Genomic DNA, 13,549 nt, shown 5'->3' with positions numbered 1-13,549 from the left:
TGTTTGCTGACATGAAGTCTAGTAAGACTGATTAGAGATGCCAGTTTATCAGTTTCATTGAAAATACTTGTGGCTTGTATTTTCATGAAAGATTTGAATGATAAATCTTGTAATATTTATTGGCTTTTTTTTTTTTCCTTTGTTTTTCCTTCTATCTTTGCTTTTGTAAACTCTTGCTTTTACACATTTCAAACAGTCCTAGTCTTTGAAGGTCTGACTCTGTCTGCAGTTTCCTTTCTGGCAGACTGAAAGTTTGTGGTGCTCAGGTGGTGGTGGCCTGAGTTCCTGTTGTCTCCATCTACTATATGAGCTTATTTTAGTCTTGTCTGCCTGATAACTTTCATATGTGTCAGTGCTGGGAAGGTAGAATATTTGGAGTTTGCCCCATTGAGCACAATTGCTTCTCCTATTCAGTACACAGATTAAGATACTTTAAGGTTGCCTTGAAGGTACATTGGTGGAAGGCTTACTGATGGGTAGAAACAGTGGTATTTAACTCTTCCTTCAGGCCATTTCTGCACAGCAGATTAAAATCACCACTAAAGACAGAGTCAAAACTCTCATTGGCAGAAGTCAGATCAGGATTGGGTTTGAAGAAAAACAGATGTGAAGGAACTGAGGATGTAATCTGGGAGTATGTAAAATGCTGCAGATAAAGCACAAATTTCTGATAGTTTGAAATAAGTTTCAGCAGGTACACTAGATGAAAAGCAGAAAAAAAATCACAGCTGAATGTGCAACATAAATTAACCATTTGCTAAGATGCAGAGTGGAGGAGAAGAATATTTATTTAGCATTTCAGCTTCCTCTAATGCCTTGTTTTCAAAGTCTGTAGAATTTGCTCTTTCACCTTCTACAATTAAAGATCATTCACATCATGTTAGTTTGTACAAAGCTGAAGTTGCTAAACAATACTTTTATGTTTTGCTTAACTTTTTTCAAGTGGTAATAGTTTTCAGTAGAAAAATGAAAACATTTGTAGACATTAAAATTATGAAGTAGGAAAGCTGCACATCTGGACATTTATGGTGTTGTCTGAAGTAACAGATGTAATTCAAAAGCAGGAGTGCTTTTTCTAGTTCAGTGGAAAGCAGCAGCATAACTGAAACAAAGGGGTGAGCTGCTACTAATCTGTTATTGCAATCAGCTAACTCTGTCACATTTTATATGAAGAAGAAAGGGGGGATAAATTGAAAGTAGCACATAAAATATTGTTCTAACATTACTGCTGGCTAGATCTGTAAGTGGAAATAATAAATCCTCATACAACATTGAGGATAATACTAAAGTATTCCCACTAGCATGTGTTATTTACAGCTGTTCTAAAGTTTTATTTCTTCTATTTATGTCTCTCTCTTTTTGAAGGAGTTGGACCTGACACATTGCTCCTAGATACCTATACTTATGCTAGCAAATCTCAGTTTTACGTAAATTCTACTGTGACGGCAGATAAAACTGATACTGTGAAGTCAAGTAATGATTGCATTATAACCTATTGGGAAAATAAGACAAAATAAATACTCATAAAATATTGACATAAAATTTTATATTTTATATTTTATATTATAAAATTTTTAAAATCCTAAATAAGCTTACAAGTGCAAAGGAATAGATATATCTTTACGTTTATAATCTCCAGAACTCTTTAGGTAATGTGGGAATAGAAATTTTTAGCATTACAGCTCACAGGAAAAAAAAAAAAGCATATATAAAAGTTTCTGACATTCAGATTAAAAGCTGAAGGAAAAACATAATGTTTATTAGCTTAGTTTTTAAGGTACAAGAGTTACATGCAAGTTCAATGCTTTAGTTTCAGTTCCTGAATTTCCCAATGTATCTCATCCAAATCTGTTACTAACTTGTCTTTACTGTGTCAGACACAAAATATGCTTAATCCTCAAAATTAAAAAGGCAGCAATTTATCTTGTATGGCTGAAACACACACTCATGTAGTCTAATTACCTTATTCTATGTCTCTTTATCTATCCCACTAACAGAAGCTTAAGAGAAATTTGGAAGGTAATTCTGAATTTTCTTTGGAAGTCACTTGGTATTTTTACAGAACCATCTTAGTGAGCTATGCTCATCTCTTTAAGTACAAAAAGGTCATGCCTTCAGCTAGATGGCTGATCTAACCAAAGTTTTTTTTTCTCCTACTAATGTTGGAGTAGATCTGTGTTTGGGTTTGTTTTTTAAAGTTTTAATGCCTTTGGTCTATCAACACATAAAAAGAGTGTGCTTGTCTTAAAGCACAAGTGGCAACAATATTATGTTAGAATAAGTTGTGTGTAAAAACAGACTTATGTTTCTTGCTGTATGAAGGCTTTAGTTTCCACAAACTGATGGGGATGTGTGAGTAAAATCCATACTGTTTCTCTCTTTTACTTGCTGTGCTTTCTAGTCTTCTTGATGTACAGCATTATAGTTTGGTGTTAGGTCCAAGCAGTGACAGCTGCAAAGTGTTTTGAACAGTTTCTGTAGGGTGCCCTTTGACTTCTTAAAAGATCTGCTTGGAAGAGTCCCATGAGATAAGGTCTTGGAAGGAAGGAGGGCCCAAGAAATCTGGTTAGTAGTCAGAGATCACCTCCTCCAAGCTCAAGAGCAGTCTATCCCAATGAACAGGAAGTCAGGCAGAAATGCCAGGAGCCCTTCGCGGATGAAGAAAGAGCTCCTAGCAATACTCAAACAAAAAATACAGGGGATGGAAGCAAGGACCAGTAAACTGGGAGGAATACAGAAAGACTGTCCAAGCCAGGAAGGCTAAAGCCCACGTGGAAGTGAATCTAGCCAGGGACGTAAGATCAGCAAGAAAGGCTTCTATAAGTAGATGGGAGAAAAAAGTCTAGGGAAAATGTGGGCCCATTGCTCAACAAGACAAGGGACCTGGTTGAACAGGATATGGAAGATGATGTGGTAGTGGTGGCTGCTTTTGCCTCAGTGTTTATTAGGAAGGCCAATCTTTAGGAATCCCAGGTCGAAAAAAAACAGGGGAAAGGATTGGAGCAAGGAAAATATACCCTTTTTGGAGGAGGATCGGGTCAAGGTATACATAAGCAAACTTTACGTACGTGAGTCTTAGAATATAGAATCATAGAATTGTTTTGAGTTGAAAGAAGCCTTAGAGATCATCCAGTTCCAACCCCTCTGCCATGGGGAGGGACACCTTCCACTAGATTAGGTTGCTCAAAGCCTCATCCAACCTGGCCTTTAACACCTCCAAAGACAGAGCATCCATGACTTCTCTGGGCAACTTGTTCCTAAAATTGCTTCCTAAAACCTAATCCAAACCTCCCCTCTTTCAATTTAAAATTGTTACCTTTTGTCCTATCACTGCACTCGCTGATAAAGAGCCCCTCCCATCTTTCTTGTAGGCTGTAGGCTCTGATGGGATACACCCCTGAGTGGTAAAGTTGCTGGCAGAAGTCCGTGTGAGGCTACACTTGATAATATTTGAATGATCATGGTGACTGGAAGAAGTGCCTAAAGACTGTAGGAAAACAGATGTGAATCCTGTCTTCAGGAAGAGAAAGAAAGAAGATACAGGGAACTGGAGCATGATTAGGAAGGTGATGGTGCATCTTATCCAGAAATAAATTTCTAAGCACATTAAGGACAAGAAGATCATCAGGGGAAAGCCATGCTTGACCCCTTGATAAACATATGTGATGAAGTGATCAGGCAGATGAGGGGAAAACAGTGGATGTTGTCTACTTGGCCTTCGGTAGGGCCTCTGACAATGTCTCCCATATGATCCTTACAGACAAGCCGTTGATGTGCAGGCTGGCTGAGCAGTCAATGGGGAGGATTGAAAACTGGCTGAATGGCCAGGGCCAGAATGTGGTGATCAGCAGTACAACTAATAGTTGGAAGCCAGTGTTTAGCAGTGTGTTCCAGGGGTCAATACTGCATCCAATCCAGCTTATCATAGAATCATAGAATTGTAGAATGGTTTGAATCAGAAGGGACTTTAAAGATCACCTAGTTCCAAGACCGTTGCCATGGGCAGAGGTACCTCCCACTAGGTCAGGTTGCTCAAAGCATCATCCAGCCTGGCTTTGAACACCTCAGAGGTGAAATATCCACAGCTTTTCTAGGTAACCTGTTTCAGTGCCTCACCACTATCACAGTAAAAAAAAAAATTCTTCCTAGTATCTAATCTAAATGACCTTCATATATTTAAAGGCTGCAATAAGGTATCCCTGTAGCCTTCTCTTCTCCAAGCTGAACAACTTCAACTCTCTCCCCTTTTCTCTATAGGAGAAGTGTTCCATCCCTCTGATCACTTTTGTGGCCCTTCTCTGGGTCCACTCTAACAGGTTTACATCTGTCTTGCAGTAGGGGCCCCAGAGCTGGATGCAGTACTCCAGGTGAGGTCTCATGAGGGTGAAGTAGAGGGGGACTACCACTTCCTTTGACCTACTGGCCACATCTTGGGAGCTTGTGTAAAGGTGTGGTTACATAGTTGTATGAAGACATGCACAAACATGACACTAAGGGGATTCCAGCTTCAAAGCATAGGCTTCACAGCTGTGGTAGGAAGCCACTGTATTTAAGTTTGTTAGCTTTGCTGAGATTAGAACAGAGTACTGTTGTTCTAGTCTAGTTGGCTTAGTCACAGTGCATGCTAATATATCTATTTCTGGTTCTTAATTATAGTTGTTGTACATCCAGAGAGTAATTTTGGCTTTATCTGTTTTATTTCATACATAAAAAGTTATGTATATATTAATTGAAGCTTTTCATATTAAACCATGCACACATGTACACACACACCAAAAAACAACCCCAAAACCTAACAAAAAATAAGAAAGGGTAGTCCTGCTAGTCCTTTGCATTTTGGCCTACCTGTATTCCTCTTCCCTGAGGACTGATTTCCAGATGTATAGTTAGTGCTAAAGATGAAAGCATAATAGAATCACCTTAACCCTGTGGAAATATCTTGTCTAATTTCTTTGAAAGGCTGTCCTATTACTCCCTCATAAACTCACCATAGTAGCCAGATAGTGAACAAAAAATTTACCAGAATCTTATCTGTTTGGCTTCCAGATTATAAACTTATGAAAAACAGAAGAAATACGTTCGTATAAATCCCTAAGTGCATGAACATTCACTCTATGTTGCAATGTTTTACCCCATTTCTGATGGCAGTCCAGAGACACCCAGATTTTGCTGGTGTTTTTTTGATCTTCCACTATACAGAGAGTGAATGAATATTTTGTCTCATCAGTTAACCCCACAAACATACATGTCTGTTTCCAGAGCTGTGTTTTTTTACTGGGAAATATTGTTTCCAAAGTTGACCCTTCAGAAGTTCCTCTAGTAGAAGAGCAGGTTGCTGTTTGTCCCTGTGCCAGTTGCATATTTCTCTTTCTGTTTTCGTCATGTTCTCTTTTCCTTTAGCTTAAATTATCATTTTGCATGTGATACTGTATCAGTTGTTTTACTACAGTCAAGACAAATGAGAACTGTAATGTTTCCTGATCTGGGAAACACCTTCATCATCAAAAATGTAAAATAAAACTGCCATATTTGAATTCTGGTGAACTCATGTTGCATTTAGTTGAATTTTCCATTTACTTCAAGGCTGTTAATTATCTTTCTTTGATAATTTAAGAATCGTGCAATATTTGAAATGTGGTTAATGGGCTTTCCATCAATTAATCACTACCAATTCCCTTCTATTTCTTAAATACATGTATTACCTTTGTTTCATTGCAAGTGTAGATAGTGTTTACAAGGATGGACTAAAAGAAGACTGCGGTCACTTTTACACCAGCCTGCTTGATGAAATTCCTTCCTAACTTTTCTCTGGTCACTTTACACTTACCCGCACCTTGTACTCAATACAAGGGAGTTGGAGTCAGGATTGGTACTAGTGTTGTGACCCAACATTCTTCTCTAAGAGGAACTGGAATGTGAATTCTGTTTAACCCTATTAGAATGATCAGGGTCTAGTGTTGAAGAAATATTAATATTAATGTAATTTTGTCTTTCAGAACAATGGGTCACTTGCTTGGTGCCAGAATCATAAACAGTGTTCAAAGGTAGGTCCTTTTTTACCCCCATCTCATTAAAGCTACCTTCTTGCTTTAAATCAACTGTCTGTAGATTACTTTTAGCCCGTTTTCAGAAGTATCTGTTTATATTTTATTTGGAAACCTTGACCTATAATAAAACATCCAAAATTAAAACTGAGTGATTTACTCTTTCAGGACAAAGGAATCATGTTGGAGGATAAGTATCAAACTTAGTTAAACCAATATAATTCTTTGGTTGTCAACAAACTTGACACTGGTGAAACTGTGGTGTTTCATTTGTATTATTTAGTTTTTTTGGTCATCACTTTAAAATCTTCCTCCAACAGCAGCGAGGTATGGCAACATTCAACATTTCATTCAGTTTGGTTACTTAAGTTTTAGCCTAACACTGAAGCTCTTTGAAAAAAATCTTGGAACAAATCCCAGTGGGTCTACTGATGCCCTTTCCTATCCTAGCACTTTAACCCTGAAACTCTAGAAGCTAGGTGACCTAACTGTCGACTGATTCTTCAATGAAGAGTCTTTCTGCAGTGTTTGGATAGAAGCAACAGTGATTTTGGAGCTTTGGTGGGTCAAAGTGGAATTATACATGCAAGTGCTAACTGTTGGTAAACGTTATGGAACATGTGTCCACTGGAAATCTGTTTGAAAATTTGAAGGTAGTATTTTTGTCTTAATGTTTCTGAAAATGTATTTCTACAATAATTTAGGCTTTTTACCTTTGATATTTATTCATTATTCTGTGAAGGTTGTACTGCAAATGGGATTAAATCCAAGTAGCATTGTTCTGTGTTGTTTTAATAATCTAATCTATGTAAATGCTAGTGCTAACCCTTGCTTTTAACATACGTCAATTTCTCCTCTACAATTAAAGAGTGATATTACTGGTTCACTCATCTAAGTTCTTTTGAAAATGAATGGGATTGGAAATGGATCAATTTCTTATTGACTGTTCCATTGCAGGAAAATAAAGCTGATAGTTTTTGTCATTATTAAAACCACAGTATATCAACTTTAGTATATGAAGAGAATGGAATGATTCCTATCAGCTGTGTCATGCTGCCAAGTGTTGCACTTCTGTAATGAAATTTCATCTTAAAAAACCCCTCAAACAATCAGAGTTGCCTAGAATGTGGATTATCCTAACTGAAGTGCCTTTTTGAGAAAAGTGTGAAGGTCTTGCCCAATGATTATGATGTCATTTTCTTTCTTGATTTATGAAGGCTGCCATGATATCTAATCTGAAATGTTTGTGTCAGACCTACAAAGAGCGAATCATACAAGAAAAATTGTCCAGCTTTTAAAGCAAGGCAGGGGTTATAGAAACATCTCTCTGAGTCACTCCTAAGTGACTTTGTAGAATCCAGTTAAGATGGATTCTGAATGTATTATGAATTTAAGGATTACCTTGAGGTTGTATTAATCTCTTGAAATCAGTGTAAGAATGCAACACAGTATATTGTTTCATAATACAAAATGCAACAACAGTTAAGATTTTTCTTTACTTGACATACACTTTACAGTCATATTACCTTATGTTTTCATTCTTTTTTAGGATGATAATACATTTTTCCTTAAGGAAGCAGCTGTGCCATATTTAGGAAAAGAAATAAGTAGAAATCTGGTAAAATTGTTAGCAGAGCTAAACATTAGCAGAATGTTGTCCTTTTTTAGGCAAGATATTTTTTTGTGTGTTTTGCAATGCAAAGTCAAACAATTGCATTACCTAACCAAAACTTTGAAAGCAATGCAGGGGATCGGGTTGGCCTTTTAAAAATACAAATTCCTTTCACTGCTTCTCAGCACCTAAGTGGATGAGTTGTGTAAGTGTGGTTCTGGTGAATATCTCAGTTGACATTTTTTCTAAAGGCCTCTCCCAGTGTCTACCTTTATTTTGTGGCTGTGGTGTTTAATGACACAACTTTATGAGATGATTTGTGCTAAACTACAGATGAGAGCGAACATCCAGCTACTTTGTTAGAGGGGGCGCTTTGAAACGCAGAAGCACCTTTTGTTCGCTCAAGTATTTGCATCTGAAACACAGTGGAGAAATTTTATTTGGAAGTTACATCAACGTATCAGGCAGGAATCGATACAGCAATAAAAGATGATGTAGTTAATTTAGTAACTTTTCTATTATTTTACTCTTTGAACAATCTATAAAATGGAAAAGGTTACAGTGTAGTCTATGCTATTATTTGTAGCATAACCAATCCCATTTTTTTTTTAGAAGCATTTTTTTACATTCCAAGCACAGATAGAAGCCTGTAAAAGTAGAAGGTCCTGGATGGGATGTGAAGCTATGTAGAAGAAAATATGATCATAAAGCATCCATACAGGACTTCTGTATGTATTTTCTCCTCGTTACAGAAACCTCTGATGTCTGTTTTGGCTTCAGTTTGTCTAGACCTGAACTGGCAGAAAGCTGTTCTAAAATCTCTGCTGTTATTCTCTGAGAGTAAGATCAGCTTGGCATAAAATTCTGTGGAAATTTTATAGCCACAATTTTGTATATGGAATAATTAGGAAAAATATAATAACACAAGCATACAAAGAAAGTTATTCTTTTCCTCATGGAAGTCTGTTGTCTTTATATTTAGGGATACTTCTGTAGTTGAAGATTGCTGTTGATAATACGTTGTTCAAGTTCCTGTATAGTTAATTCAAGCTATTACATCATCGCCGTCCAATACAAGTGTAGGCAACAGCTGTTAGTTTGAAGGTGAATACGTTTCAAAAATACTAATTTTTCAGAGGTGAAAATCTAATGAACTAAAATGGTTTTAACTTTCATAGGAACAGTGGTAGATGGTTGACTACATCCCAGATGGCTCTATATTTTTGTTATTTTAATGGAGCACTTCACAAAAGCATGACTGTGAGCAGCAAAATAAGCACCAATGATTTTTATGTGTAATTTAATTTATTTAGCTCTCTCCAGAGGTCTGTTTTACAAGATAAAAGCATAAGAGAGCTCTTGAACGTTTGCCCTGCTTTGACATGAGGTGGGTAATTTCAATATGTTGAAAATACTCTAAATAATTTGGAAAACGATAGGATCATGAAATAAGTTGCCATTTTCTGTTGTAGTGGTTATTTATTCACTGCCATCATACACTCCTACTTGTACAGAGTTGAAGCAGACTAAGGGCTTTACTGGGACCCTGTCAATTGCCCGGTTGACTGACTTCCACTGCACCTATGAGTGTTGAGGTAAAATTGATGTTGGAGTCAGTTAAGTTGCTGTGAATGTTTTTGGAACTAGATTTGAAACCAATTTTTTTTTGTCAAACTTGGTCCATTGTTCTACTGTTTTGTCAGAGCTTATGCCCTTTGTATTGTTTTATAGTTCTGTCTTTTTTCTTATACTCTGTTCTTTTCCACTGTGTTAATTCTTCTCACTACTAGTTTATGGTGAACATTTTTTTTGAAAAAAATCTCATGGCCTTAGAAGGATAACATTTTTTTATTAGAAATTGCATGGTACAAGTAATTTATTTTAAACTCTTAATTATAGTAGCTATATGATGTGTTTCAATTTCTTAAAAATATACTTTGGCATTGATGTTTATTTTAAAGTTTAGATATTTTTCTGCATTTTATCCAGAAGAAAAGTGTTTGGTGCTGTTCTTTAAAATTAAAATAGTGCTCAAGAATTATTGTACACACAAACTAATATATTTTTGTGATAACATCCATATGTTGTTTATATGTTGATAACAGCAGTGAATATTAAACTAGTAACTACTTGGTCCTGAAATTGGTTCTTATAATATTTACTATACTAACCATGAAGCTGAGTATTGATAAGTTGATGGGCTTTTCTTTTGAAATCACAGTATTAGAATAGACCGTTTCAGTTGGAAGGGACCTATAACAATAATCTAGTTCAAATGCCTCACCAGTGCAGGCCTGACCAAAAGTTAAAGCACATTGTTAAGGTGCTTAAACAATGACAGGCATGGGCATCAACCAGCTCTCTAAGAAACCTATTGCAGTGTTTGGCCACACTCTTCATAAAGAAATGCTTCCCCATGCCCAGACTAAACCGCTCCTGGTACACCTTTGAGTCATTCCCACGTATCCTATCCCTGGATCCCAGAGAGAAAAGATCAGCATCTCTCTCTCCCCTTTCCCACCTCAGGAAGCCAGAGAGCAATGAGATCACCCTTCAGCCTACTTCTCTCCAAACTAGACTAGTCTGAAGTCATAGGACATTCGTTCCTTTCACGAGCTTTTTTCTGTCCTCTGGATTCATTAGAGTACTTAAACATCCTTAAATTGCGAGGCCCAGAACTACACACAGTACTCAATGTGAGGCTGTACCAATGCGTGAAGCATGAGATGATTGCCTCTTTTGGTCAGCTAGTTAAGCTGTGTTTGATGTGGTTTGCTGTCCTGGCTGCCAGGGCATGCTGCTAACTCCTATTGAGCCTGCTGTCAACTAGCATCCCTAGATCCCTTTCTGCAGGGCTCCTCTCCCAATTTATACTTGTACACGGCGTTTATCCTAGGGACAGAATTTGGTATCTGTACTTGTTAAATTACATCCCATTAAGCGTGGTCCAGTGCTTAGGTCAATCTAGACCCCTCTGCGAGGCCTCTTGTCCCTCAAGAGAGTCAACAACACCTCTCAGTTTATCATCAGCAAACTTTCTAATGGAACATTCAACTCCTTCATCCAGATCACTAATAAATGTATTGAACAGGACTGGCCCTAGAATTGAACCCTGAGGAACATCACTGCTGACCAGTCATCAGCTAGACGTAGCCCCATTCACTACAACCATCTGAGGTCTGCCCCATCAACCAGTTCTTCACCCAGTGCTCCGTTTACCCTCTCATCTCACAGTGTGATAGTTGTCCAGTTGTCCGGAAGGATGTTTTGAGGGACTGTATCAACAGCCTTCCTAAAATCCAGAAGAATTGCATCCCCGCTTTCCCTTCATCCACTAGGTGGGTGACCTTATAATTGAAAGATGTTTAATTTATTAAACAGGACTTTCCCTTTGTGAACCCATATTGACTGTGTCTGATCATTGCATCATTCTTTAAATGCCTTTCAATAGTACCCAGTATAATCTTCTCCATAATTTTTCCAGCAGCTGAGCTTAGACTAACAGGTCTGTAGTTCTTGGGGTTTTCCTTCATGCCCTTTTTGTAAATTGGAATAACATTGGCTAGTTTCCAACCAGCAGGGACCTCCCCAGACTCCAAGACCTTTGACAGATGATTGAGAGAGGTTCTGCCATAACATCTGCTAGCTCTTTCAGTACTCTAGCGTGAATCCCATCAGGCCCCATGGATGTTTGGCTGCTGCAGACGGCCCCTTACAATTTCCGTGCCCACAAATGGAAAGTCGCTGTTCCCATTCTCATGGTCCCCTTACTCAGGGAACTGGGCAGCCCAAGATCTATCAGTATTGTTGAAACTGGGGCAAAAAAAAAAAATAAAAAAAAAGCATTGAAGGCCTCTGCTTTTTCTTCATCAGTATTTGTTCAAGTGACCATCTTCAACAAGTGTCCTTCCGATGTTTTCTTTAGACCTCTTCTTGCTATTAACATACTTTAAAAAAGCCGTTTATGTTGTCTGACACAACACTGGACATTTTCAGCTTGAACTGAGCTTTGGGCTTCTGTGTCTTTTCCCTGCATGTGTGAACCATAATCTCTGTAATCTTTCTGCAAAGCCTGACCTCACTTCCAGAGATTATACAATTTCCTTGTCATTTTGAGCTCCTCAAGGAGTTTCTTGTTCAAGAACTGGGCTCCTGCCTTGTTTACTTGACTTCTGACACAGTGGAATTGCCTGCTTCTGTGCTTCTAAAGGGTATTTCTTAAAAACTGACTGACACTTTTGAACTTCTAAGCCCTCAAATACAGATTCACAGGGTACTCTGCTGAATATCTCCCTGAGTAGCTTAAAGTTTGGTGTCCTGAAGTTCAGGGCCCAAGACAGCCACCTACCATAACATCCCCCACAAGTCATTCTCTGTTAACTAACAGCAGGTCTAGGAGTCCATCGTTCTTGATTGGCTCACTGAATACCTATGACAAGAAGTTATCTCCTACAAACTTCAAGAATTTCCAAGACTTAGTTGTCAGAGAAGTATGATATTTCCAGCTGATGTCTAGGAAGTTGAAATCTCCTGTGAGCACATAGGCTACTAATCCAGAAATTTCTCCTAACTGCCTGTAAAATAACTCGTCAGTGCTAGCATCCTGGCTCCATGATTGGTAGTAGATACCCACTGCAACATCTCCTTCATTTTCAGTCACCTTTATCCTTATTCAGAGGCTCTCAGCCACATCATCACTAACTGTAAGGGCTGTACTATCAGACCGCTCCCTTACAGGTAGTATGACACCTGCACCTTGAGTGCCGGGCTTATCCCACCTGCCTTGCCTATCCCAGCCTTCCATTTAAGGAGTCCAATCATGGGTCTCATTCTGCCAAGTCTCTCTAATACCAATTGTATCATAGTTTGGGGAACTAACCAATGCTTCCAGTTCTTCCCGGTTGTTTCTCGTGCTGTTTATATTGGTATGCAAGAATTAAGCATTTCAGCTGTGCTCCTGACCTGTCCATGCTCCAAGGAGCAGAGAAGTGTAGATGTTCCCACTAGCATTGCCACCCGCATTAGGATTGACACTACCTGTGTAAGTATCAAAACCCCCCCTACTTTGGACTTATTCCACCTTTCCCCCTCTGATTAGTCATGTGTCATGTTTTCAATTATATCTTCTACTCTAAGTTACCTAAGTAAGCACTTTAAAGCCTTATAAGGTGCAGGTTACATGCATGAAGAAGTAGTGTCTGTAATGGATTGATATCACGTAACATAATAATCTATTATGTTGTTTCATTTGAAATAATTCAGTTGTTTCCAACACAGGTAGTCAGTTGACTTTGATACACATTTGTAAACTTCATTAATACTGGAAATGTTACCTCTAAATAACAACATGTAGAAAAAAAGAACTTGAACTTTTTTATTTTTGAGTGTAATGGCAGCTGCTAGGGAGGGAAGGGTAGGACAGGTTAGTGTTTAAATTACTCTTGGTTGAATATACAGACTGTCTAAACCAGAATATCTAGCTGTGCTGTTGAGAAACATTTGTGACACTTTTTGTTAGAGATTTGTTTATCATTTGTTAAAGTGATAGTTCTCAGAGCATTTTTCTGTTTTCTTAGGACAGATTTTATAAATAGAAGCCACATAATGAAATCTGCATGGATTCTAGCTCTTTCTGCAAGCATAATTCTCATTGACATTAATGAGAAATTCTAGGTAGAGAGATGTGTGTTCAGTGTTGAGAGAAGAATTTTGCCCAGATATGGTTGTTATTAGATTTGTGTTTTCTGGAGCTGATCTTACACATCTTTACTCGCAGTTCCCAGTGTTCATAAGGGTAGAAAATATTATTGGTTTTCTCCTATGTATAGACATTGTTATCAGGCAATTTCATTGTATTGCTTCTTAAAATGAAATAGTTTACTTAGTGGGTTCA

At 37.9% G+C, this 13,549-nt stretch overlaps 1 protein-coding gene across 1 annotated transcript in view; it reads left to right on the top strand.

The window, feature by feature from the left end:
* ANOS1 (anosmin 1) overlaps window positions 1-13,549 on the top strand; it is a 140,017-nt gene that overhangs the window by 20,874 nt on the left and 105,594 nt on the right. The window contains exon 2 of the mRNA XM_054054289.1: window positions 5,997-6,044. Coding sequence (XP_053910264.1) covers window positions 5,997-6,044 — 48 coding nt within the window. The remainder of the gene's footprint in view (window positions 1-5,996; window positions 6,045-13,549) is intronic.

Source organism: Cuculus canorus, chromosome 1, assembly GCF_017976375.1.
Source record: "Cuculus canorus isolate bCucCan1 chromosome 1, bCucCan1.pri, whole genome shotgun sequence".
NCBI lineage: Eukaryota > Metazoa > Chordata > Aves > Cuculiformes > Cuculidae > Cuculus > Cuculus canorus.
Note: the sequence above shows the minus strand (reverse complement) of the source record. Positions and strands in the feature narration are given on the sequence as shown.